Source organism: Mus musculus, chromosome 2, assembly GCF_000001635.26.
Source record: "Mus musculus strain C57BL/6J chromosome 2, GRCm38.p6 C57BL/6J".
Classification (NCBI taxonomy): domain Eukaryota; kingdom Metazoa; phylum Chordata; class Mammalia; order Rodentia; family Muridae; genus Mus; species Mus musculus.
The window spans coordinates 33,409,215-33,433,479 of NC_000068.7; the positions used below are offsets into that span (position 1 = coordinate 33,409,215).

A 24,265-nucleotide genomic window follows, 5' to 3' on the forward strand; every position below is an offset into this window, starting at 1 on the left:
TTAAGAGCCACAAAAGCATGACAGACCAGCAAACATCTATTTCTGTATTCCTTAGCTCCTAGCCTTTGAGGTTGGTCCTCAGATTCTGGGTCTGTTGGTTTGAGTCCATGTCTCAGGCTCAGGTTCTCAGGCAGAGACTAGAGCGCCGCTGTCCCCGGCAGCCAGCTGCATGACTAAACTGCCCTCTCTGCCTGAGTCCACAGCACCAGAGCCATTTGTGAAGCCTGTTGGTGTATATGAATCTAACAGCAAGCAGAGACAGTCTCCAAAGCACTGACCAGACACAACTCAGACAGTAACCAGTTTGCCAGCACATGCCTTTGAGGTTTCTTTCCAAGCTGTGAACTTGAGAGGAAAGTAACTAAATCAGTACTACTGGTAGGTTTCACATTTTCTAGACCGATACTGACCTAAAAGATAGTTAACATAAAAATAGCACCACATGACCAAAAATGTGAGACACACACACAGATCTGGTGACACACAGAGGATCTTAGAGAGAGTTCTGACTTTTTTCTTTAAGCAGGAAACACTGAGAGTGGGGAGCCTCTGGGGCTCTCATTAGCACACACAATACCAAGATAGATATATTGCTTGCAATTCCCGTAGAGTATATAGCTTTACAAAAAGTACAAATTCCAAGTTCTGCAGTTTCCCTGGGAACTGCATAGAAAAAAGTTGCTGTGCACCTGAACTGGCTGTTTGAGAGAAAAAAAAAAAGAAAACAAAATAACAAAACCACAACACTGCTTGGAGAATTTTGTAGACAAGCTCTACAAATTCCTGTCCTTTAGTCGGAGTACTAACTCAAGGTGGAGCGATTTAGTTACCTGGTATGTATGATTCTACAGTACAGAATGAAGGTAGAGTTATAAGCCAGTAAAAACCTTGAAAAGCACTGCTCCTTTGGGGTTGGCTAGTGTAACAATACACTGTGTAGGAAGGTCAGCACCGCAAGCTGCCCAGTGTACCTGGACAACAAACAAAAACTCCAAAATGGTTTCCCACTACAGTTGAAGGAACCTTATGGCATTTGGTTTATGTGTTTGTTATGAAGCAGAGCTATGAACACTGTGATTTGCTTTGCTTGCATTTGGACACAATGATTACTATATATGAAAGTCTACTGACATTCTTCTGTAAGGGAAACGAAGGGTTAAAACTAACATAGTAGGCGGGGCTGAAACAAAGCCAGAGCTCTGTTCACATTGTATTAAATTATATATTCCTCTTACATTCACCTCAACCAGAATAAACTCAAATTTGAGAATGTATATATACTATATATATAATAACCACTTTATTATATATATATATAAATTGTCTAACTACCCCCTAAAAGTAATTTTAAATTAGAAAAGATTACCCATTTGCACCAGCTGACAGCATCCTAGCCTCTCACCATGAAAATGCACTGGGGCTAGCACCCACAGGGAGTGCTGTCTCTTAGCAGAGAACGTGAGGTCAACCAGTTGGCATAGCTGAATCACTGGCAGAGCTGGGAGAAGCCAAAAAGTATTTTAGCCAAAAAGGAATACTGTCAGCCTGCGTTTTCCCTGGATATGCTGCCCTTCATGCTTTGAGCTCCTTGGGGGAGGGGAGGAGAGGGGAGGGTAAACACAAGAAGTCCCCACCCAGAACCTTCAGAGAAACTAGCAAAAAAACCGAGAGATGTCCAGGTGGTGGGGAAAAGCAAAGATTACAACCAAGCAGATCACAAGGACGCGCTGATTGCTGTGCTCTGTGCAGGTGCTCCTTAGTCAGGCGCATCAGACACTGTGTGCATTTCCAGGCGGGAATCTAGTGCCATCTCTGAGGCTGATGCATCACTTTCGAGTTTCTGTTCCACATACATGTCTGTTCTTTCGGGGGACTCCATGCGACCCCTGCCTTCGGTGACCCCCGGGTGGTTTTTCCGCAGGTGCTGGTTGAGGGTACCCTGGAATGGAAAGCACTTCCCACAGACCTCGCATCGGAATGGTTTGTCATCAGTGTGGCCCCGGATGTGATACTCCAGCTGGTCCTTGCGCGTGTACTTCTTCCCACAGAACTTGCACACAAAGGGGGTGATCCCCATATGCAGCCGCATGTGCCTGTCGAGGCTTCCCTTCTGGTTAAAGGACTTCCCACAGTAAATACAGATCAACCTCTCGTTGTATGGGTACCAATACCCCCTGGCGCTCCTCTCCCGGGGACTGCTCTCATAACCGGGATTGTTCATCATGGCTTCACTGTCAGACCCCTGCACCACACCCTGCAGGTCACTGTGCAGGTGAACAGACAGAGCTCGCTTCTGGCGGGCCCCACGGCCTCGGAAGCAGCTCAGCATGGACCTGGATGGACTGGAATTGGTCTGACCTCCAAAAGCTTCTGGCACACTGGAAGGCTGTGAAGCCGTCTGGGAGTAGGGGTATGCATGCTGGAGCACAGAGCCATAGGCGCCCACATTCACGGCCACAACTTGTTCCCCATCAACCATCTCCGTGTGGTAGCCGTCATCACCCAGGGAAGAGCTGTCGGAGCAGCTGGGCCGGTCAGACTTCTCCATCTTCACTTTCACCTCAGTGATCTGGCTCTCTCTCACCAACAAGTCCCCTTGCTCGTGGTCCCCTTCTATCTGAATCTCATACTCAGACACGCTCCCACTGCTCCCCCGATCTGAGTGCCCCTCTTCCTGCAAGCGGCTCCGAAGGGCTTTGTTGGGGGTTGTCTCCATCCGAAGATCACTGCTGACTGGAGGCTGCCGTACCTGAGGGCAGTACGGAGGGGAGATTTCAACAGGATTGGTGAAGAAGCTGCCATCTTTCACCCCATTTCGGCTCTCAGGATTCTCTTCAGCACCAATGGTAACAGAGTCAACGTCTCCCACGCTGATCTTCGAGTGGATGCTCTCTAGGATCTGTGTGCACTTGTCAATGACACACTGCATCTGAAGAAAGCTGGCTGCGGTCAGAAAACTGACAACATCCTTCAGCTGCAAGGACATCCTTCCAGTGTAACAGAAGGAGAGCAACTGCTCAAACACGCTGGGGTTCTTAATCACAGAGATCGACAAGCCACTCATAGTGCTCAGTGCTGAATGGTCCCGGAAATACGGGGAGCTGGCTGCGAGGACGGCTTTGTGGGCTCGGAAGGGCTGACCCTGAATGTGGACGATGATGTCACATAGCTTCCCTTGCAGGCGGAGCTCATTTAGTTGGCTCAGAACCGTGCTGCTGTGCTCAGGCACATCAAACTGAATGAAACTGCTGTTGTCCATTTCTCCCGACACGAAACGTAATCTGCAGAGACAAAGAGCACCCGTAATTCGCCAGGGCTCCTCAGTAAGAGCAGGCAGCATAAATAGCTCACTGCAACTCTGCAGCTAGCACTACGGTCTGCCTGGACACTCTTCTTCTTGCTCAGTTTTATCTTCCATCTCTCCATTAGTTCACCTACAGCCAAATAAGTGAATGATCCATTGGCCCAGCATCACTCTTTCTCAACACTCAACTTGATCAAAAGTAAAGCCCTGCCCCCACGGGAGGCTGCCCTGTATGCACAGGAGGGAGGCTGCCTCAGCTGAGACAAGGTGGTGTCCTTCAAGGGACATTCCCATCCACCTGCTGCTGCTGGTCTCTGGAGAGCCCTACAAAAATGCTCCAATCCATGTGTAAATATCCGCATTGTGTAGTGGGTGGTGTGTGTGTGTGTGTGTATGGCTTATGTCTGTGTACATGTTTACATATATACTACATGGGCAGAAACATGTGTGAGCATGATCATAGGAGCCAAAGGTCAACACCATTTGTTTTCTTGGTCTCTATCTTACTTTTTGAGAGTAGTCTCAAACTGAGCTGAGAGCTTACCAACTGGTAAGTCCTGCTAGTCAGCAAGACCAAAATACCTACCTGTCTCCTGCCTACAGCATTAGGATAACCAATAGGCACATGTCCCCAGGCCCAGTTTTTAAATTACTATTACCTATGTGCATAGGTGTTTTGCCTGCCTGCATGCCTATGTCCCGTATGCATGCAGTGTCCTCAGAAGCTAAGACTGACTGCTGAGTCCCTTCGATTGCAGTTACGGACTGTTGTGAGCAATGCTGTGAGTACGAGAGATGAAACCCGAGTCCTTCGGAAGAGCAGTCAGCGCTCTTAGCCACAGAACCACTATTCTCATCCCCACGTTTGTTATTAGATTGTATTTATGTCTGGAGTGCCACAGTACACATGTAGAGGCCAGAGAACAACTTCTGGGAGTTGACTCCTTCCCTCCAAAGTTCTGGGAGATTAAACTTAGCTTGCCAGGCTGGATGCTAAGCTATCTCTCTGCCCTCCCTTGGTCTTTTCACATGGGTACTAGGGATTAGAACTCAGGTCCTCATGCTTGTGTGCACACACTTTACTGACAGCCATCCCTAGCTTCTATTTGCATATTTCCAATTGGTACTTTTCAAGTGTTTAGTCACAAGGAATGGAACAAACTTCTTTCCAGTGCAATCTTGATTTGCAGAACAAGCAATACTCAGTCCCTTACAGGAGAGAATTATTTCAGGCAAAAGCAGGAAGAGTGACAGACACACTGCTAGTGTAGGGGTCCTCCAGTGCTGCTCACAGAACTAGCATACTTGGAATAACTGCTCCCACCACTCCTGACCTGGAATCTGCAGCTCTGGACCACTTAAAACCCCTGACACTGAAGAGGCCAGTTAAATGGCTCAGTGGGTAGACACTTGCCCAAGCCAGACAACCTGAGTTCAATTTCTTCCATACAATGGAAGGAAAGAATAAATTTCCAAAAGCTGTCCTCTAACCTCAAGTTCACTGTTGTACACACACACACACACACACACACACACACACACACACACATATACACACACATGTGCGCGCGCACGATTTTGGTTTGAGACAGGGCCTCAGTCTGGCCTTACACTCGGGCTCTCCCTGAGCACTCAGCTCGGCTCTTAGGAGTGTGTACCATCACACTTAGCCAATCATCATTCTTAGGAAAACGCTCCTTACTAAGAACTGCATCAAGAGCAAGAAAGGCACGTGAGACGGTCTGCCTATGTCTTAACTTACTTGAGCACTAACTCCCGAACCAGACGGACACATGAGAGGCAAAGCAAACACAGTAAAATGTCACAGCGGCACATAGCTGTCACTGGCTACTGTGAAACCTGCTGAACCAGGTAGTGGTGGTGCACGACTTTAATGCCAACAATTGGGATGCAGAGGCGGCCAGATCTCTGAGTTCAAGGCCAGTCTGGTCGACCATCGAGTTTCAGGACAGCCAGGGCTACCCAGAGAAACCCTATTTCCAAAAAACTAAAAGGTCAAAATGTTCTGCAGTTTTGAAGTTTTTTACACTAGAGGATTAGACAGCATCATCTACAACAAAAAAATACAAGGGAAGTCAGGGCCTTAACAATTGTAAGCAATAAATAGTCAAAGAAAGAGACTCAACTCAGAGCTAGACAAGCACGGACAGAAGGAAACAACTCACTCACTAGCACTGAGCCACCGAGGAGAGGAAGAATAGGGCCGGTCTACTGAAGACTCTTGCAGGACGGGCTCAGTCACTGACTGGGTCACATCAGCATTTTCAATCTTGTCAGAATTTGAGTTAAAACATTTTAGTCAAAGAAAAATGCTGTGCTCCTATTTATCCTAGACTTATGATTGAAATCATTTTGAAATCTGCATGAAATGGACATATTTTTAGGATAACATAAATTGGCAGAACTAAATGAAAAGTCACAGAAGTGCCAAGAAGCAAACGATCTCCAGGCCATTCACACTGTTCTAGCCGCGTACAGAGACATGGAAGGCAACTCTGTGCATCTGGTGCAAACCTGACACCAGAGGACGACAGGCAGCAGAAAGAAGTCTGTTTCAACTAAGGGATTGTAAGGCCCTTAGAGGCAAATGCCAGGGATTGGGACTGAGCAGCTAATGTTAGGGCTAAAATGATCTGGGCACCAGAAAGGCAAAGGAGAATCTCACACGCCACATTGACACCCCGACAAAAATCTCACCTTAGAAGTAAATACTCTTTCAGAGTAAGAAAACAACTCGATAAGCAAGAGACAAAGCACTACTTGTAAAAATATAACAAAGTAGTAACGACTGCAAAACAAAAACATCATCCTTAGAAAGTCATTGTCTGTTCCAAAAATACATTAACTATATTCAACCAAACAGGTGCTGGCCCCAGTATCCTTAGCTCCTGTTAGCATTGCCACAGCCTTGCCTTTCCTTTCACCACGCGGATCGCAGGGATTGAACTCAGGTCATCAGGCTTGCAATGAGCACCCTACCCACTGAGCCACCTCACTGGCCAATATCTTTGTTTTTTTAAGGTCTATTTATTTTATGTATATGAGTACCTGTAACTGTCTTCAGACACACCAGAAGAGGGCATCGGATCCCATTAGAGATAATTGTAAGCCACCATATGGGAATTGAACTCAGGGCCTCTAGAAAAGCAGTCAGTGCTCTTAACCACTGAGCCATCTCTCCAGCCCTGACCCACTATCTTAATAAGGAGTTTTTATGTGGGTAAGTGAAGAAACAGATCTTGGCTATGAGACTTAATGCTATAGAGATGAATGCTGTCTTTAAAATGAATTCATAAATACAGGCCAATTGTACTGGCTAGTTTTGTGTCAACTTGACACAGCTGGACTTATCACAGAGAAAGGAGCTTCAGTTGAGGAAATGTCTCCATGAGATCCAGCTGTAAGGCATTTTCTCAATTAGTGATCAAGGGGAAAGGCCCCTTGTGGGTGGGACCATCTCTGGGCTGGTAGTCTTGGGTTCTATAAGAGAGCAGGCTGAGCAAGCCAGGGGAGGCAAGCCAGTAAACAACATCCCTCCATGGCCTCTGCATGGCCTGCTTCCTGACCTGCTTGAGTTCCAGTCCTGACTTCCTTTGGTGATGAACAGCAATGTGGAAGTGTAAGCTGAATAAACCCTTTCCTCCCCAACTTGCTTCTTGGTCATGATGTTTGTGCAGGAATAGAAACCCCGACTAAGACACCAATGGAATATTTTGTTAAATTTCTTTTTTTTTTAATTTTTAAAATGTATCTATTCTAGAACATTGATGTCCTGTAAAAATACAAGCCATGGGAGCTGGAGAGATGGCTCAGCAGTTAAGAGCACTGACTGCTCTTCTGAAGGTCCTGAGTTCAAATCCCAGCAACCACATGGTGGCTCACAACCATCCATAATGAGATCTGACACCCTCTTCTGGTGTGTCTGAAGACAGCTACAGTGTACTTATTTATAATAGCAAATAAATAAATCTTTGGGCCAGGGCTGGTGAGATGGCTCAGTGGGTAAGAGCACCCGACTGCTCTTCCAAAGGTCAGGAGTTCAAATCCCAGCAACCACATGGTGGCTCACAACCATCCGTAACAAGATCTGACTCCCTCTTCTGGAGTGTCTGAAGACAGCTACAGTGTACTTACATATAATCAATAAATAAAATCTTAAAAAAAAAATAAAAAAATAAATAAATAAATAAATAAATAAATCTTTGGGCCAGATCGAGTGAGGCTGACTAGAGTGAGTAGAGGTCCTAAATTCAATTCCCAGCAACCACATGATGGCTCACAACCATCTGTACAGCTATAGTGTACTCATATACATAAAATAAATAAATAAATCTTAAAAAAAAATAAGCCACATGTTTTTAGTGTTTTTTTCAGTAGTTACCAAACTTTCATCCAAGCTTTTCCCACCACTACAGCACAGTGCTGGACACAGAACCCAGAGCCTCATGCATTGCTAAGGAAAGCTCCACTGGTGTGCAGTGCCCTAGCCTCCAGCACTGCTGAGAACAGCCCACAGCTGTGCAGCACCTAGCCCACCTAGCAGTTGTGCTTGTGAAGTAAAAAAATACACACTTAATTTAACCCAATAGAGCAAACATCATCATGAGGCATTTTAAATTCCTCACCACTTCACGCCAAAAAAAACCCTGAAGAAAGAAAGAAAGAAAGAAAGAAAGAAAGAAAGAAAGAAAGAAAGAAAGAAAGAAAGAAAGAAAGAAAGAAAGAAAGAAGACGGGCTGGAGAGATGGCTCAGTGGTTAAGAGCCCTGACTGCTCTTCCGAAGGTCCTGAGTTCAAATCCCAGCAACCACATGGTGGCTCACAACCATCTGTAATGTGATCTGATGCCTTCTTCTGGTGTGTCTGAAGACAGCTACAATGTACTTACATATAATAAATAAATAAATCTTAGAAAAAAAAAAGGAAAGAAGAAAACTCGAGCCAGATGTAAAGTACAACTGGGCCCTGGCATCAGGGGAGTCATACATACTCCTTTCACCATAAATCCTGGTGAGAGCAGGTCTTCTTCAGAGTGAGGGTGTGGTCAGAGAAGGCCAACCTTTAAATAGGATCCTTTAAATAGGATCAAAGGGATGCAGAAAGGTTATCTAGATCAGCGAGGGTGTGGGAGTCCTGCAAGGAAACCGGCCCCACAGAAGGAATCACAGGTCTCAAGAGATAGAGCCAGAGTCAGGAAGGAAGGACTTGCTGCAAGCTCCTTCTCAGCAGGGACAGGGCACAAGGGAAGAGCAGGGCCCAAAGAAGCTGCTGGTGATGGTGGACTTCACACCAAGACTTCACGCCATTTCAAGTATGGGGAAAAGGACAATCACTAATGAGAGGTAGTTTGGGCAACTTGATAAACTTCTGGGTAGATCCTTCCTATATAGCATGATGTCAATGTAGAAATGTGGAGGTATAACTACAGAAGTAAAACTTTTATACCTTAAAAATGCTTACAAAAAGGACAGAAAACAAATTATGAAAAGAATTACAGAATACCTAGAAGAGAAGTATGAAATTCACAAACAATAAATACCAAATACCACAATTGAAAACTCCATAAATATGAGCAGATGCTTTTTAAAAACAAAGAATAAAAATAGCCTTTTAGACAGAGAAAAACAATCATTTCATCAGTAAACAAACAAAGCGAAGAAGAGATGCAATTCTTTCTCCATTTGGCAAGCATTACAAAAATATACCCGTCACCCAGAAAAGGTCAGGTGTCACCGTCTCATGGCATTTCCAGCAGAAGGGGTTTAACCAGCAAATCAGAGGCTGAGGGGAGGGCAAGGAGCAGCAGAGCATTCTGAGATGAAGTGTGAGGCTGGAAGGCTTCTGCAAGGCCTCCTCTAGTAGGATGGCTGGCATCAGTAAGGCGACAGGAAGCAGCACGCCATGGCTAACACCTAGAGGACTTCATCTTTCTGGAAAAGTGAGAGGTGCTCCCCTCTGCCTCGCAGCAAAGCCTCCCTGAGCAACGAGAGGTCAGTCTCCTCCCCAGAGCTGCTAACAAGCAGCAAGCAAAAGCTTTGGGAACTAGGCAAGGTGAGTTCACGGCTAACTTCAGTTCTAGGTACATTACCAGGCTACAGAGAACAAAAGGTGTAATTAATTTCAGGTTCTATATACCCCATGGCCAGATTGATCCTAATAGTCCCAGGACAGAATGCAGAGGCTTTGTCGGGACATCAGCTCACCCACGGCCCTCAGCTCATCAGGGCCAGCCGCTTCCTAGTTCTTCCCCGCACTGGAATTTCAACAGGCCTACTTTATATTAAGTAAAGTTTCTAAATAAGTTTGTCTTTAAAGTAAAAACATGTGCGTGTTATAGCACTTTAGAGCATAGGATAGAAATATAGAAAAACAACAAAACTCTCCCCAATCCAGAGCTCTCTTTGAAAGGAGTCCTCAGAGAATTCTTAACATGTACTTGCATGTGCTGGGTACTAAGAAATGGAACTAGGTCTAGAGAGGCGGCTCAGCTGTTAACAGCACTCACTAGCTGCTCTAGCAGAGAGGGTCCAAGTCTGGTTGGGTTCTCAGCACCCACACAGCAGCTCACAGTTATCTGTAACTCCAGTTCCCAGGGGATCTGATGCCCCTTTCTGTCTCCTTGGGTACCTGTATGCAGATGATGCAAAGACATACTTTTTTTCCCAAAAAAAAAAAAAAAAAAAAATCTAATATAAAATCTTCATTTACTTATCAACCTCATGTTTTCCAACTTCACAGATCTATAGACACCTGTGTAGCAATGAATTTAACCAGTGTCAACTGATGCCAAACCAGGAAGCCAACTAATCAGCGATTCCCCAGCATGGTGACATGATGCGCATGTCTGGGCTGGCTCTTTTCTAACTCCTTGCAGAAGAACTGAGAGGCTTTGCGCCTGGCCTGCAATGCTGAAGCATCTTCTAAGAGGTGCCAAGGACCCATTGGTTTGCCCCGACTACAGGGAAGAGCTGTTCCCCACAACTACCAGCATCGTGCATTAAACTATTTCACCTCTGCTGAACTGGAGGGGGGAAACAGTACCTCCTTCCTCTGACATGCATGTGCTTTTCTACCAAAGAGGCCGCCATGTTTCTCGCATGTAAAGGCATCTGTCAATGTCCGGCTGAACATGCATTGAACTGCCTCTTCTCATCCTCTGCCTGCAGTTGCCGTTTTACTGGATTGTCAGAACTCTTTGTAAATTAAGGAAATTAGGCTGTCATTTGTGCTGCACTAAGATTTAATTGCAATCAGTAAATGGCACACTAACTGGGGACTTAAATGATTTCTCTACACTGACAGGAAATACTCACTCGACATCAACTCCTACACACAGCAAACCACAGGGAATGCAAGGACTCACAAAAGTCTCTGGCTTGCAGTTTGACAGGGGCTTAATGCAGCTTTCTCCTAGCCCAGGGAGAGATGGGAATCAAATTCATTTTTGATAATGCAGAGATGTGATTTATATTCGTTTTTCATTTCGATTAAGTTTGCAGCTGCTTCAGAAAACAATAATGAATTTGATTATTCCACTCACTAAAAACATTAGGATCAGTGTTCTTTAATTTAGCAGATTAATCATGTCTTCCTAGCACATTATAATAGGCAAAAAAAAAAACCTAGTCATATTTTAACTCTACAAACGAGCACATAAAAACTGGATCCACCTCCCCATGGTGCCATTAATAGCTATTTTGTTTTTGTTTGTGAAAGCTATGCTGTGGATAAGAACATGGAACTCTGCTCCCATCACACAAGGAATTAGCTGAAACTGGCTACTGCTCGCTGTCTTCATGGTTCTCTTCTGCTTATTCAGCCAGTGGTTTTTTTTTTTTTTTTTTTTTTGGTTTTTCGAGACAGGGTTTCTCTGTGTAGCCCTGGCTGTCCTGGAGCTCACTTTGTAGACCAGGCTGGCCTCGAACTCAGAAATCCGCTTGTCTCTGCCTCCCAAGTGCTGGGATTAAAGGCGTGAGCCACCACGCCCGGCTTGAGGATAATCTTCCTGTTCTTTAAAAGTCACCTGCAGTCACAAACCTTAGCCTTCCCGGGCATGAGGCTATCTATCCTATGGAGGTCCAATGCTGGGTTCTTGCTAGGAAGGAGGCAGTGCACGCCTCCCTTCAGGGAGCCCATGTTCTCCCCAGTGAGACAGGTGTTCTCAGCACGCTTCCAAGTTTGCTGTCTGGACCTCCTATAGGCCTAACCTCCCTGTTTCACTGGGCCCAGGAGCAGGAGTGAAGCAGCAGTGGCAGAAGAGGAAGGAAGGTGCCAGGGACAAGCGACAAGCACTTTCCTATCCACAACTAAGATAGTGAAGGCATTTTAGTAAGAGACCTCAAACGTACAAATGCTCAAAGCATCCTCTTTCCAATCCAAATCCCCTCCCATGCCTCTTCTCCCAGCACAGCAGCAGGAAGACAGGAGGCCAGCCTATGCTAACAGTAGATTCTTTCTGAAAGCAACAAAAACAGACCTGTGCAGGTAAGAGCTGTGTACTGGCTAGTTTTGTGTCAACTTGACACAGCTGGGGTTATCACAGAGAAAGGAGCTTCAGTTGAGGAAATGCCTCCATGAGATCCAACTGTAAGGCATTTTCTCAATTAGTGATCAAGGGGGAAAGGCCCCTTGTGGGTGGGACCATCTCTGGGCTGGTAGTCTTGGGTTCTATAAGAGAGCAGGCTGAGCAAGCCAGGAGAAGCAAGCCAGTAAAGAACATCTCTCCATGGCCTCTGCATCAGCTCCTGCTTTCTGACCTGCTTGAGTTCCAGTCCTGCATCCTTTGGTGATCAACAGCAGTATGGAAATGTAAGCCGAATAAACCCTTTCCTCCCCAACTTGCTTCTTGGTCATGATGTTTGTGCAGGAATAGAAACCCTGACTAAGACAAGCTGTGATCAAGAAAACATTTGGGGGGAGGGGGACACTCCTAATAAAGTGCATGACCTCTTCCAAGATCAGTTTTGATGCCCTTGTATTCTTCAGATACCTTTTTCTCTGGCTCATTATACCTGCATTAGGCAAAAAGCCCTCTCCATACAAAAGCCTTAATTAGTTAAGAACCACAAAGCTAGGGCTCAAGTGACAGCCCTTCAGTGATTCAAAGTGGACATCTTAGAGACAAGACACCACAGGTTCAGCCCAAGTTCAACAGAACACAAGGCAGCACTGAGACTGCAGGTCAGAGAGCAAGAGTTAACTGAGAGAGCCAAGAGGATGCTAAGGGGGTAGGGGGCGGCATCCAAGCAGCAGGGAAGTCTAAATGACAAGGTAAGTTCAGAGTAACAGCTTGAGGTGGGAGAAGTTTGGGCACACCATGGAGGGAAGCCACTCACAAGCCCTAGCACTGTGGCATGGCCACTGGGAAAGGGACTAGTCCGTCCAGTACCATTCCTCCCACAGACCAAAGGAGAAGGGAACAAAAGGCCCTACAGAAGACCAGATGGCAAGGAAGTCAGTAAGTAAAACTACCTGAAAGCTCTGCATGGTCTCACCAGGAAAAGCTCACTGCACTGTGGATGCTGCACGGTGCAGTGCTCTAAAACGCACGATGACTGATGCTAAGCTCAGCTCCGAGGCCTCCCTCACAGTCATGTTTTTTACCTGAGGGAGCTCTGGAAGAAAAGGGCACTGTACAGAAATGGGGAGACGGGAACAGAGTCAAGCAGAAACAGACATGCTGAGCTAAAAAGAGACACCAGTGACTGGCCTTGATCCTTCACATGTGTGTGAACAAAGGAAGCAGAGAAGCAAGAACACTCTTACAGTGAGTGTCCCTGTAGGTCACTTGTAGGGTGACATGAAAGCCTGGCCAATCAGAACACAGCTTCTGAAGCCTTCAAAGCAGTTGTCTGCTTGCTAGTGTCCTAAAATCCAGTAAGCAATGTTCAGCTGCCTTTAGCTTTCTCCTGAATATCATCAATATTCTTTTTTTTGGGGGGGGGGAAGGGGGAGCTCCGAGACAGGGTTTCTCTGTGTAGCCCTGGCTGTCCTGGAACTCACTCTGTAGACCAGGCTGACTCCAACTCAGAAATTCGCCTGCCTCTGCCTCTCAAGTGCTGGGATTTAAGGCATGCGCCACCACGCCCAGCATCATCAATATTTTTATAATAGTATTTTGAAAACACTTGTGTATCACCAAAAAAATAACTAAAAGATCTCAGTATAGTCATAAACACTGGCCTAATGGCTCTCCCAGGCATGACATCAGTTCCAGAAGCCACAAAGGCACAGACAGACAAATGTACATAAGTACATAAAAATATATGATGAAAAATGCACCTCTCTCTCTCTCTCTCTGAAAAGCCACAGGGAAATGGCAGACTGAAGAGAAATGCCTATTTTGTTTGTTTGTTTCAATAGTGGGCTAGCTCCAAATTACTTAATTTGTTAATCAAATTGGACTAACACAAAAACATTTTCCAAAAAAATGGACAAAGGCTACATACAACTAAAAAGACAAAAACCCAAAACATGTTTTAACTTTATTCATGATTTAAAATGTTTGGATTACAAAAAGAAAAAAAGGTCCTTTTTTTTTTTTTTTTTTTTTGTAGGAGGCAGTACTGGGGATTAAACCCAGGATCTTTCGTGTGGTTGGAAAACATTACCACTGAGGCACGCCATGCTCCAAAGTACCACTGTTAAGCCATTATATGATATGCAAGCAAGCTTTTACGTGCTGGCAAATGTAATCCTGAGGGATAATTTGGTGATATTTATAAAAAGCCTTTGGTCGCTGGGCGTGGTGGCGCATGCCTTTAATCCCAGCACTCGGGAGGCAGAGGCAGGCGGATTTCTGAGTTCAAGGCCAGCCTGGTCTACAAAGTGAGTTCCAGGACAGCCAGGGCTATACAGAGAAACCCTGTCTCCAAAAACCAAAAACCAAAAAAAAAAAAAAAAAAAAAAAGCCTTTGGTCTAAAGTAACTGCTAGGGGCTGGAGAGACAGCTCAGCACACAAAGGCACTTGCCACATAAGCTGGACCCTCCACATGTGTGCATGGACCCACATATGAAATAAACGAATGCAACAAAGATTACTTTTAAAGACTTCGAATACAGAAACAGTGCTTGCAGAAGTGTGGACACACGCAGAAGGATGAATCCAATATGTAATAAGGCATACATTGTGCTTTTCTTTTTTTTTTTTCCATCTGCAGCAGCCACCAAAGACTGATTAAGAAAAAGCAGGGAGCTGGGTGGTGGTGGTACATACCTTTAAACCCAGCACTAGGGAGGCATTGGAAGGTGGATCTCCATGAGTTTGAGGCCAGTCTGGTCTACACAGAGAAACCCTGCTTTGAAAAACCAGTAAGAAGGGAAAAGGAGAAAGAAAAGTTAGGGTGCAGCGGCTTGCACTGCAGTCCAAGCTCCTGGGGAGGTTGAACTGGACGGCCAACAATTTATACACATTGTTTTTTTGACACCTTCTACCTCTGCCTCCCAAATACTGGCATTACACGTCTGCACTATCATGTCCAGCTCTACAGTTTACTCTTCAACATAATGAGAGTTAAAGGTGACAACAAAACCAATGGGACCTTTTGATTCTCTTAAATACTCAACCACCAGTAACCTGCTGTGGACTGAAACTCAACTGGTGACAACAGTCAACTGACGCACTAAGATATACAGGTATGGTACACTAGGAACCATACAAGAGCTCCAAGAAGGTACTTTTTCCTGCCACATACAAGTCACTAGGGCTGGCAAGCATGACTGAGCTGCGGGAGGCAGCTATGGAATTACAGAAGCAATTTATGCAGCTATGATTCGAGCTGGCATTTTTGTGTTTTGGGACACTAGCCTGAAACTCCACCACATATAGTAATCCTCTGGTCTTTGACTCCAGCGATAACACTGCACCTTTGTTTACATTTTTATAGACTACAAAAGACTACTTCTGGTTTGCTTTTACATGTCCAATTTCTTGTTTACATTCTTATGCATTTGTGGCACACCTTTTCCTTATTGTTTTTCATCTTTCTAGGCTTCGTGGTTTCTAGGATTTTTTCCAAATTGTAGAAATATATATATATTTTATATATTATATATACATACATACATACTAGATTGTGGTAGTGAGACACACACCTTTAATTCCAGTACTTGTGAGGCAGAAGCAAATGGATCTCAGTGAGTCTGAGACCGGCATTGTCTTCAGAACAAGCTACAAGATACCCAGGGCTAGCAGGGCGTGGTGGTGCATGCCTTTAATCCCAGCACTTGGGAGGCAGAGGCAGGCGGATTTCTGAGTTTGAGGCCAGCCTGGTCTACAGAGTGAGTTCCAGGACAGCCAGGGCTATACAGAGAAACCCTGTCTTGGAAAAAAAAAAAAAAAAAAAAAAAAAAGATACCCAGGGCTACACAAAGAAACCCTGTCTCAAAAAACACCCACACTAATCCGGGTTGGAGAGATGGCTCAGCACTTAAGAGCACTGACTGCTTTCACAGAGGTTCCAAGTTCAATTCCCACCAACCACACAGTTGCTCACAACCAAGGGTAATGGGATCTGATTAGCTCTTCTGGTGTGTCTGAAGAGAGCTTCTTCTGCAAGGAGTTAGAAAAGAGCCAGCCCAGACATGCGCATCATGTCACCATGCTGGGGAATAGCTGATTAGTTGGCTTCCTGGTTTGGCATCAGTTGACACTGGTTAAATTCATTGCTACACAGGTGTCTATAGATCTGGGAAGTTGGAAAACATGAGGTTGATAAGTAAATGAAGATTTTATATTAGATTTTTTTTTTCCCCTTGGAAAAAAAGTACGTCTTTGCATCATCTGCATACAGGTACCCAAGGAGACAGAAAGGGGCATCAGATCCCCTGGGAACTGGAGTTACAGATAACTGTGAGCTGCTGTGTGGGTGCTGAGAACCCAACCAGACTTGGACCCTCTCTGCTAGAGCAGCTAGTGAGTGCTGTTAACAGCTGAGCCGCCTCTCTAGACCTAGTTCCATTTCTTAGTACCCAGCACATGCAAGTACATGTTGAGAATTCTCTGAGGACTCCTTTCAAAGAGAGCTCTGGATTGGGGAGAGTTTTGTTGTTTTTCTATATTTCTATCCTATGCTCTAAAGTGCTATAACACGCACATGTTTTTACTTTAAAGACAAACTTATTTAGAAACTTTACTTAATATAAAGTAGGCCTGTTGAAATTCCAGTGCGGGGAAGAACTAGGAAGCGGCTGGCCCTGATGAGCTGAGGGCCGTGGGTGAGCTGATGTCCCGACAAAGCCTCTGCATTCTGTCCTGGGACTATTAGGATCAATCTGGCCATGGGGTATATAGAACCTGAAATTAATTACACCTTTTGTTCTCTGTAGCCTGGTAATGTACCTAGAACTGAAGTTAGCTGTGAAGAACTCAGAGTGTAGGCTGGCATAGTCTGGGGCAGGAGAGTTCAGAAAGGGCAAGCAGAGCTTAGGCTACCCAGTGGGCAGTAGTAGAAAGAATGGAATGGGAGTGGGAAGAGACGAGGGACTGATCAACCATTGCTAACTGAAGAGGAAGTGGTATGACACAGCCAGAAGAACGAAAGGGCTGAGAACCAAAGACTACCCTTACTGCTCCTGGGGAAGGAGGCCCTGGTAGCAGCAGGTCAGTGCACATGACCCTCGATCAAACCCTATTTCCACTGACTAGGATGGAAAGGAGAACAGCACAGGGCCTCACATCACATGGGAGGAAAATGAGCACAACCACTTGGTAACATCCTCAGACACTATAACCTGTGCCACAGAGAGCCTACGAACAAGGGACTCTTGAACATTACTTGGACATCAACACATGCAGGCCTAAAGTCTCCTCCACGGGTAAGGAGTCGGAATGATCTCCCTATGACACCCAGAACAGAAGCAGAGCACAGGCACCCAGATGAGCTCTTAGGCAGGGACCCCACAGCTCACAGTATGGGTCAGCTGATACATCCTAAACCAAGCAGGTAAGCCAAGACCTCTGGACTGCCACCCTCAGCTGTGCTCTCACACTCAAGCTGCCCTGCTGAAGACCCTGGGGGTGCAGGACAGGCAGGATCCAAAATTTGCAAGGTGGCTGAACCCCCTCTCACCTGGAAACATTGCTGCTCCCCAAGATGCTACACATCCTCTAAAAATGCCCAGCTACACTTCCAAGAAAAGAAAGGAAGGTGACAAGTCTGGAAGCGGCTAGAAGCGCTAGGAAGGACCATTATTCCCAGGCAAGATGCCTGTGATTCCAAACACAGGCTTAGAGCAGCCCAAGGAGCAGCAGGGCTGCAGGAAGCATTGTGCTGCTGATGAAGCTCAAAGCAAGAAAGACAGGGGGGGAGGGGAGGAAATGGCATTCTGTGATGGATATTCATGAAGGGCGCTTCCTAATTTAAAGGAAAACAAGTTTAGAGTTCTTACTGCATTAATTCATGTGCGAGAACATTTTTATCCCGAACTGCTACATTTCTGAGCAAGGCGCTAACACTCTCCAGGTCTGCCCAGATACACTAATTTGGGGAGGGTGTGATTTGTCTTAGTCAATGCAAAACATTGGAAGCTGTGTCTGAGCTTTCCACCCAGGAGAGGGATGGCTGCTTAAACTTCACCAGCAACAGTGAGGACTCCCTGCCCTTAGCTCCTGCCCTACACTGTGCACAGGAAGTTCCTCCTGGCAACAGACACAGATGTTGCAACTATTCCCACTGTACACACAGATGAGGAGACACACTCCAAGAGACAAGGAACTTTCCTAGGGTCATTCAGCTAATGACTGACCCAGCCAGGAACTGAAATGACATTTGTCAGTCTCAAGAGCGAAAGTATATACCTCTCCGTAAGAAGAGAACTTTAACTCGGGCTTTCCGGTGAGATGTGTGGCTTTTCTTGGTACCTATCCTCATGATCAACTTCAAGTAAAAAGACAAATTCCATTCAAGATAACCTATAAAAGTCAGCTGGTCTGACATCGTGCTAAGGGGCCATAATTGGACCAACACTTCGAATCATTTTCAAAATTTGACTGTGAAATGCTCATTTTTTTTATTCTGTCAAATAAGTAGGCCTCACAAAGTGTTTCAAAATCTCTGCTTTTCTTCTAAAGATAGGGTTTTGCTATATTATCAGTTTGGGTTCAAGCTCCTGGATCCGAGTGATCCTCCCCAGTAAGACAGCAGAGTTCTGCACCACTGCTCCTGTATAGACATTTCACATTGGAATCGTGAGCTGAAAGGATGTTTCAAGCAGAAAGAGTAAGCTTGCTTTCTTTCTTTTTAAGATTTATTTATTTATTTATTTTATGTATGTGCGTACACTGTCAGCTGTCTTCAGACACACCAGAAGGCATTGAATCCCATTACAGATGGTTGTGAGCCACCATGTGGTTGCTGGGAATTGAACTCAGGACCTCTGGAAGAGCAGTCAGTGCTCTTAACAGCTGAGCCACCTCTCCAGCCCAGGAGTAAGCTTTCTTAAAGCAAATTTTTCAATATAAATTAAGGCGAAGCAGCTTATCTGCTCATGGCTGGCTTTTCAGGAGACCTGGAAAAATATACACGTTCCACTTCTTATAACAGACGGATTAGAAAGGCTCACCTTGAATTGCATTCTTCCAGGGTGCTTTCCATGCCAGCAACATCAACAGAAAATAACCATTAGAAGCTTAACTGTGCTCAGTTGGTGACCTTCACTAAGCTAAATTCAGCAGTTTGTCAGCTACAAAACATTAAATGGACACAATTAAGTTTGAAAGCATGAAACAGAATTTTAACTAAAATAACATGAAAATTAACAGAAATATAACAAAATGATGGTACTCTAGGTTTATAATGTTTGACATTCTTGCTTCAGCTGGAAGGCAGACTAGAGACATGTACAGATGGGCTAGGCAGAGCTTGGCAACCCATCTCCACTCCACTTCTAATATACCACACCTAATCATCATAATAAAATGTCTTCAAGGGTCCCTAAGTTTTGCTATCTCCCTGTGTGCCATCTTCACTGAACAATCCTGTGGCTGTGGGGAGGGCTCAGTCTGTGCTAAAGAGCTTACTCTGCAAGCAGGAGGGCCTGAATTTGGACTCTCAGCACCCATGTAAGTAGCATGCACACAGAGAGGTTCATGCTTGTAATCCCAGCACTGGGGAGGTGGGGACAGGAGAATCTCTAGGGCTTGCTGGACAACCAGGACAACCAGTCTGGCTGAACAGTGAACTTCAGATACAATGAGACCCTGTCTCAAAGGATAAAGTGGAGATGTGAGAGAGGTAGAAAAGCACAGACATGCAGATGCACACGATGCTGTAAAATCCCTACAATCCAGACTTTACTACACATAACAAGTAAGAAAAGGCAGGCTAAAGCTGAGAATGTAAGTCAGTGGTAGAGCATTTGCCTAGCATGTGTAAGGCCTTGGGTTAATTAACTCTTCAGCACCAGAAAAGAAGGAAAGAAAAGACAAGCTCAGCAAATGAGAGAAATGGCTCAAGCCCATACATACAGCTAGTGAGTAGCTGTGCGGAGATCCAGACCCAGGCCTGCCTGATACCGACTTTCTCTTCCCGTAGCCTTAGACTTAAGAATGACATGTTTTCTTCTTTCCTGATTAGGAATAAACACTAACATTTTACAGAATTTATTCTGTGCTTTCTGCATCAGAGAAGAAAACTGAAATCATCCACCTGGCAATGCAGCATTAAATACCAGTAGTTACAGAGGACAGAACAAGCTCATAACGACTAACAGCTTCTCCTTTAAGAAAAAAAATTTGTTTACCAACAAAAATCAGGAGCCACACGAGGAACTATTCTCAAATCTCCAGTTCCAGCATGAGGCAGCAAGCATAAGTCTGAAAGAAGCATTACCATACATGCTGTGCCTTCACACAAAACTCCTGCTCTGGCTGCGCCAGGACAAGCTCGATAACCAAGCAAGCTTGCTCTGGAGTCCCAGTGCCACAAAGGCATGGGGGTAGGGCGGTGAGGGAACACCCTCTGGAGGAAGTGTATCTTCAGCAGGGGCTTGAAGGAAGTGAAATGGAGAATGTGCTCGCTCAGAGGCCTGGAACAGCCCTACAGGCAGTCCTAAGCTGGCCAAACTTGGAGAACAGAGGCCAAAAAAAGGTTAGGTTCAGGTGAGAGGGAAAAAGCCAAACCGTGGAGACCCTTGAAAGGGGGTTGGAGAAGTAGCAAAGACTGGACAGCGTGAAGCAAGCAGAAAGGATACTCACTGTTCAGCTCTCAACATGGCTCTGACTGCCATGGCCCCCTAGCTCACTATTCCTATGTCCTAGCCTCTATTCCTTCCACCTCTAGCAACCCTGGTCTCTTCTTGGAATATGCCTGCCTTTAGAATAGTTTCAACTTTGGCCTAGTGTTCAAGATCTTTCAGGAACCAAGCCTAATCAACCTTTCCTACGCCTCCTCTCCCATCTTACCCCTCCTCGGCCAGGAAGCTGCACTAATCACTAACTCCATAGGATCCTTTTTTCCCTATCTGAATCCTACTCCCCTTTAACACACAGTTCAAGTACCACCCTTCGCTGACCTATACCTCTCCTGCTGAATTCCACGGGACGTGGCCTTGTGTCACAGACATCACCTAGTCACAGGCAATGTCTGAACACCCACTGTAAAGCCTTGGAGACTCACTGTACCTTCAACTCCTTTCGTCCACCACTCAACTGCATTTTGACTTTTACTAAGCAAGCACTCTACTATTTTTTTTAAACTTCCTACACTAAGTTTGGCGTTAGCATAAAGGAAGGATGGGGGAGGGTGAAACCTCTGGAGTCAGAGACCAACTAAGAAGCTGTTGCAATAATCCAGATGTGAAGCAAAAACAGCCTAGACTAGGGAACAAAGAGAGAATGGGCAAATACGGACAGCAAAATGTTTGCATGCAAAACGCTCCACGGGAAAACTACGGACGGCAGCAAGGAACGATGAAGGATCAGTAAAGCTATTTCCAAGAAAACCCTTCTGGGAATCATTTTAAACCTCCCCGAGGCAAAGTGCACGAAGTGGTTAAAAAGTCTACATCTGGAGTGGAGGGGGAGACATCGGTAGAACTGCCCAGCGTGTTGAACCAGGCATAGACCTTGCAATGTCAGATATTCACAGCATGAGAGGTCTGTAGGGAGTTCATCTAAACTCTCAGTTCTTACATGGAGAAACTGAGGCCCAGCATGGAATGGGAAAGACTTGCTGAAAACCTCAAGATGGGGCGTCCCAGAATTGAGTAGCCCCCTAACAGTCACCTGGCCTAGGCGAGCAGTATTTTAACACGCCCCCTCCCCAGTCCGTCCTCAGCCCTGCGCCAGTGGCCACGCAGACCACCCAGGCCAAGCTTAACACGCGCCGCCTGTTTACCTGGCACACGGCGATGGCCAGAGGCAGCGGCTCCTGGGCAGCCTCCCGCTGACCCCCGCAAACCGGGCCTGGCTCTCCGGGGACAACGGTCACTAAGACCCCTCGGTACGGGAGGGAGAGCGAGCCGCCCGGGGCGGAGGCTGGAGGGGTGCAGGGCAGCTGCCCCGGGTCGCCACCCCTCGGGGCCAAGCGCCTGGCCTCCGGCAGGTGCCCGGGCCTCAAGACCCCGCCCGGCCGGCCCCGACACTGACCAGGCAGCCTCTCCCCCGTCCCGCCGCGCTCACGGGGGAGGTCGGACAGCCGCCCCACGGGTCGCCCCGACCCTGCCGCCTCTGCCCGCAGCCCGCCAGCCTCACCTGGGCCGCGCGCCGCGTTCACATCGCCCGCCCGCGGCGCCCCCTCCGCCGCCGCCGCCGCCGGCGCCAGGCCCTTCCCCGCCGCTCCCGCTGCCGCCCCTGCCCGCGCCCCCCGCCCCCGGAAGCGCTTCCAGGCCCCGCCCCCTCGGCGCCCGCGCTTCCGGGCAGGCGCGGACCCGGGCGGGTGTCGATATGGCCGGACTTCTCGCGGCGGGCCGGTCGGAATCCCAGCTCCTGGCTAGTGCTGCAGGCCGACCAGTAGACGGGCGGGTAGCTGAACAGCAACCCGGGTTTGGAGCCTGAAATCCCGACTCTGCGGCCCGTGGCCTTCCGCCCGCCTTCTCCTTGGCTCCACCTGCTGGCCGGAGCAGGACTCGACCGTGTGCACCCGGACCCTAAGCCTGTGGAAAGCCCCACACCTACGACCTGCTAAGCCATGCTTTTTAAGTTCTTTATTTCTATTTTTATTATTTTAGGGTCTTGCCTTGAGACAAGGTCTTAAAAAACAGAATTCCACTATATATATAAGGTTGGCCTTCAACTCAAACAGATCTGTGTACCCAGGATTACACTACAAGTGTGAGTCCCCATGCCCAACTACCTGGGCAGCTTTTCTCTTCTGCAAAAAGAAGGCTATCTGGCTTTAAAACAAGATCCCAGCCGGGCAGTGGTGGCACACGCCTTTAATCCCAGCACTTGGGAAGCAGAGGCAGGCAGATTTCTGAGTTCAAGGCCAGCCTGGTCTACAGAGTGAGTTCCAGGACAGCCAGGTCTATAGAAAAACCCTGTCTCGAAAAACCAAATAATAATAATACAAGAACCCACAGGCTGGAGAGATGGCTCAGCAGTTAAGACTGCTGACTGGGATAGCATTTGAAATGTAAATGAAGACAATATCTAATTTAAAAAGACAGCTGACTGTTTAGGTTCAATTCTCAGCACCACATGTCAGGCCTCAATCTGTCTATAACTCCTGTTTTAGAGATCCAACGCCCTTTTCTGGCCTCTCCCAACACTAAGCATGTACGTGGTACCCACACATACATGGAGACAAAACACCCAGCACATACAATAAAAAGGAACAGCTAAAAAGAAGAAGAAAAAGCAAAACAAAACAGACTACCTCGGGCAGGAAGTCTGGGCTTGTTCACAATGTCCACAGCAATGAGATTCTGTTTCCCTGTGAACCCAGCCTGGGGGCTCATCTTTTTTTTTTTTTTTTTTTTTTTTTGTTTTTCGAGACAGGGTTTCTCTGTGTAGCTCTGCTGTCCTGGAACTCACTCTGTAGACCAGGCTGGCCTCGAACTCAGAAATCCACCTGCCTCTGCCTCCCGAGTGCTGGGATTAAAGGCGTGCGTCACCACACCCGGCTGGGGCTCATCATTTTAACTGATTCTTATTGAATGTGTGGGTAACAATCTGGTTTCTCGACGGTGACAGTGCTTGCATGTGTTAAGGACAATGGAGTCTAAAATGTTAAGGATTTGGCCTTCCTGCCAAATGTCTTAAAGGACTGACCATCTATCTACCCTTACTATTTCATACCAGACCACTTGGGCGTCTTTTGTTTGTTTGTTTGTTTGTTTTTCAAGGCAGGGTTTCTCTGTATAGACCTGGCTGTCCTGGAACTCACTCTGTAGACCAGGCTGGCCTCGAACTCAGAAATCCACCTGCCTCTGCCTCCCAAGTGCTGAGATTAAAGGCGTGCACCACCACTGCCCGGCTCACCCTGCAGTCTTATATGACCAGACCGATATCTATGTGGGCAAATGTTGGCGTCCTTAGAGGGCACACAGGACTTTCTCATCAGGATGGACACCTGCTGTGTTCCATCCACCTGCCTCCTACATAAGCAGTAGTAGACCAGCAGGGGGAGCCTGACTCTTAACAGATCCAAGATGTCCACTTACTTCTAGAACCTCACATTATGTGAGAGTTCCTTCACAATGCTGACTCTGGGGAGGAGTTGAATGAACACAAACTTACACACACACACACACACACACACACACACACACACACACACACTTAGCCAGATAGCTCTCTCTTCTTTGGAGGCCTACCTCTGGCACACACACTCACCGCCTGTGTGATGGAGACAGGTGGTAATTCTGACCTGGAGCTTCTCTTCTGTTAAATGGTAATGCTGGGGGTGGGGTGTGATTTGTAGAGTGTCCACCGAGATGGCTTGATGGTTAAGAGCACTGACTGCTCTTCCAGAGGTCCTGAGTTCAATTCCCAGCAACCAC

The 24,265-nt window shown here is 46.6% G+C and overlaps 1 protein-coding gene across 4 annotated transcripts in view; it reads right to left on the reverse strand.

Moving 5' to 3' along the window:
• Zbtb34 (zinc finger and BTB domain containing 34) overlaps positions 1-22,110 on the reverse strand; it is a 25,217-nt gene extending 3,107 nt beyond the window's left edge. The window contains exons 1-3 of one of the 4 annotated variants that reach the window (NM_001085507.1): positions 22,017-22,110; positions 18,887-19,006; positions 1-3,281 (exon numbers count right to left, since the gene is read on the reverse strand). The exon at positions 1-3,281 is cut by the window's left edge and continues 3,107 nt beyond it. In NM_001085507.1, the coding sequence (NP_001078976.1) occupies positions 1,757-3,281; positions 18,887-18,918 (1,557 nt within the window). In that variant the 5' untranslated portion in view covers positions 18,919-19,006; positions 22,017-22,110 and the 3' untranslated portion in view covers positions 1-1,756. The other 3 variants (XM_006498040.3, NM_001276332.1, XM_006498041.4) reach the window with 3 other exon arrangements.
• Between the last annotated feature and the right edge of the window lie 2,155 nt (positions 22,111-24,265).